This window comes from Arachis hypogaea, chromosome 17, assembly GCF_003086295.3.
Source record: "Arachis hypogaea cultivar Tifrunner chromosome 17, arahy.Tifrunner.gnm2.J5K5, whole genome shotgun sequence".
Classification (NCBI taxonomy): domain Eukaryota; kingdom Viridiplantae; phylum Streptophyta; class Magnoliopsida; order Fabales; family Fabaceae; genus Arachis; species Arachis hypogaea.
In genome coordinates, this window is record NC_092052.1 from 126,035,564 (window position 1) to 126,037,815 (window position 2,252).

At 53.6% G+C, this 2,252-nt stretch overlaps 1 protein-coding gene across 1 annotated transcript; it reads left to right on the top strand.

Moving 5' to 3' along the window:
- The first annotated feature begins 1,018 nt into the window (after positions 1–1,018).
- On the top strand, positions 1,019–2,023 carry LOC140180747 (uncharacterized). The gene is made up of 2 exons (XM_072222037.1): positions 1,019–1,665; positions 1,738–2,023. Exons 1-2 carry the CDS (start codon positions 1,019–1,021, stop codon positions 2,021–2,023), a joined length of 933 nt encoding a protein of 310 aa, XP_072078138.1.
- The last annotated feature ends 229 nt before the right edge of the window (positions 2,024–2,252 follow it).

A 2,252-nucleotide genomic window follows, 5' to 3' on the forward strand; every position in this document is an offset into this window, starting at 1 on the left:
TCTTTGTCGGAGGCAGTTCCCAGAGGTGAGGACACCAGAATTGTTGGCAAAGCTTGTTGATGTGGTATCCAGCTCAGGGGGTTCGAACCGGAATACCACCACTGTAGCCACGGCAGCCGGTTCCAGTTCCAGGCCTGCCGTTGCTTCTTCGTCCGTCCCTGTGTACGAGACAGCGGTCCAACCGGTCGCCTCCCCGTCTTTTGCTGTTGATCTCAATGACGGAGTAGGCGACGTGGTAGGATCATTTGATGTTCCGCCGAACGGTTTACAGGGCGTTCCACCAGTGGGCGTCGGAGACGGATTGTTGGATGATGCAGAGGCGGACGACGTCGAGCCGGATATGATTGAGGATGAAAGCGGCGACGATGTCGGAGCGAGTGAGCCTGCATTGGCGGTCGGTGGTTCTAGTTCTGGCACACAGCAGTATCCACCATATTTTTCCTCTTTGGACCTGGACGCCATGAGGCAGGAGGGTGTTTCAGGGCATTGCGTTGGATACGGAGCTAGAGATGCGGAAGGGACAGCTGGTCTGACAGAGTTCCAGGTTGGTCAGCAATTTCAAGATAAAGATGAGGCCCTGTTAAGTGTGAAGACCTACAGCATCCGGCGAGGGGTACAGTACAAGGTAGTGGAGTATGATCATCGCCGTTATGTGGGCAAGTGTTCTGAGTTTGGGAATGGGTGCACCTGGTTGATTCGACTGAGCCTCAGGCAGCGTAAGGGCATTTGGGAGGTTAAACGGTACAATGGACCTCACACTTGTCTTGCGACCTCCATCTCGAGTGACCACAGGAGCTTGGATTATCATGTGATTTCGGCGTTCATTATGCCAATGGTCAGGGCCGATGCATCCGTCAGCATAAAGGTGCTCCAAAATGCCACAGCAGCACACTTTGGGTTTAGGCCGACTTACAGGAGGGTCTGGATGGCGAAGCAGAAGGCTATTTCCCTCATCTACGGTGACTGGGATGAGTCTTACAACGAGCTCCCTAGGTGGGTGTTGGGAGTCCAGTTAACGATGCCGGGTACTGTTGCAGTCCTACGCACGAGCCCTGTTCGAGTTGGTGGACAAGTTGACGAGTCTGAAGCCTATTTTCACAGACTTTTCTGGACGTTTCCACCGTGCATCGAGGCATTCCGTCATTGCAAGCCGCTAGTTAGCATCGACGGCACACATCTGTATGGCAAGTACGGGGGAACGTTGCTCATCGCGATTGCACAGGATGGGAACTCGAACATTCTACCTGTTGCATTTGCACTAGTAGAGGGTGAGAATGCAGAGTCTTGGTCATTCTTTCTCTCCCACCTTCGACAGCATGTGACACCGCAACCGGGATTGCTGGTTATCTCCGACAGGCATAACGGCATCAAGGCTGCCCTTGAGGCACCCGACGGAGGGTGGTTACCTCCATCTGCATACCGTGCATTCTGCATTCGACATGTAGCTGCTAATTTTGCCCTAACCTTCAAGGGCAAGGACGCACGGAGGCTTCTAGTGAATGCCGCTTATGCGAAGACCGAGGTTGAGTTTGATTATTGGTTTGATATTCTGCGGTCTGAAGACCCAGCGATGTGTGAGTGGGCGAACCAGATTGACTACTCCTTGTGGACTCAGCATCGTGATGATGGGCGGCGATTTGGTCACATGACGACTAATATCTCCGAGTGTGTGAACTCAATACTCTAGGGTGTCAGAAATCTCCCTGTATCCTCCCTGGTTAAGGCAACATATGGTAGGCTTGCGGAACTCTTTGTTCGTAAGGGGAGAGAGGCTGCGGCTCAGATGGGAACCGGACAACAATTCAGTCAGTACTTGGTGAAGTCCATTGAGGCCAACTTGAAGACGGCCAGGTGCTTCACGGTGACCTTGTATGACCGTGATAACTCGGAGTTCACCGTAGCAGAGACCACTCCTACTGGTTCTTTCTCGTTGGGTACCAACAGAGTATCGCTTGCATCCCGGACCTGCGACTGCGGGTACTTCCAGGCGCTTCATTTCTCGTGCCATCACGCACTTGCATGATGCGCCTACGCACGGGTTACCTGGTCCTCTTATGTTCACAGCGTGTATCAGATCAGTTCAATGTTCAGTGTGTACCGGATGGAATTCACACCACCGATACCGGAGGGCTTCTGGCCACCTTACGACGGGCCCACGGTGATTCCGGACCCTGCCAGGAGGCGTGCGAGAGAGGGTCGTCCAAGATCCACTAGGATACGGACGAATATGGACGAGGCAGATCCGAACCGGC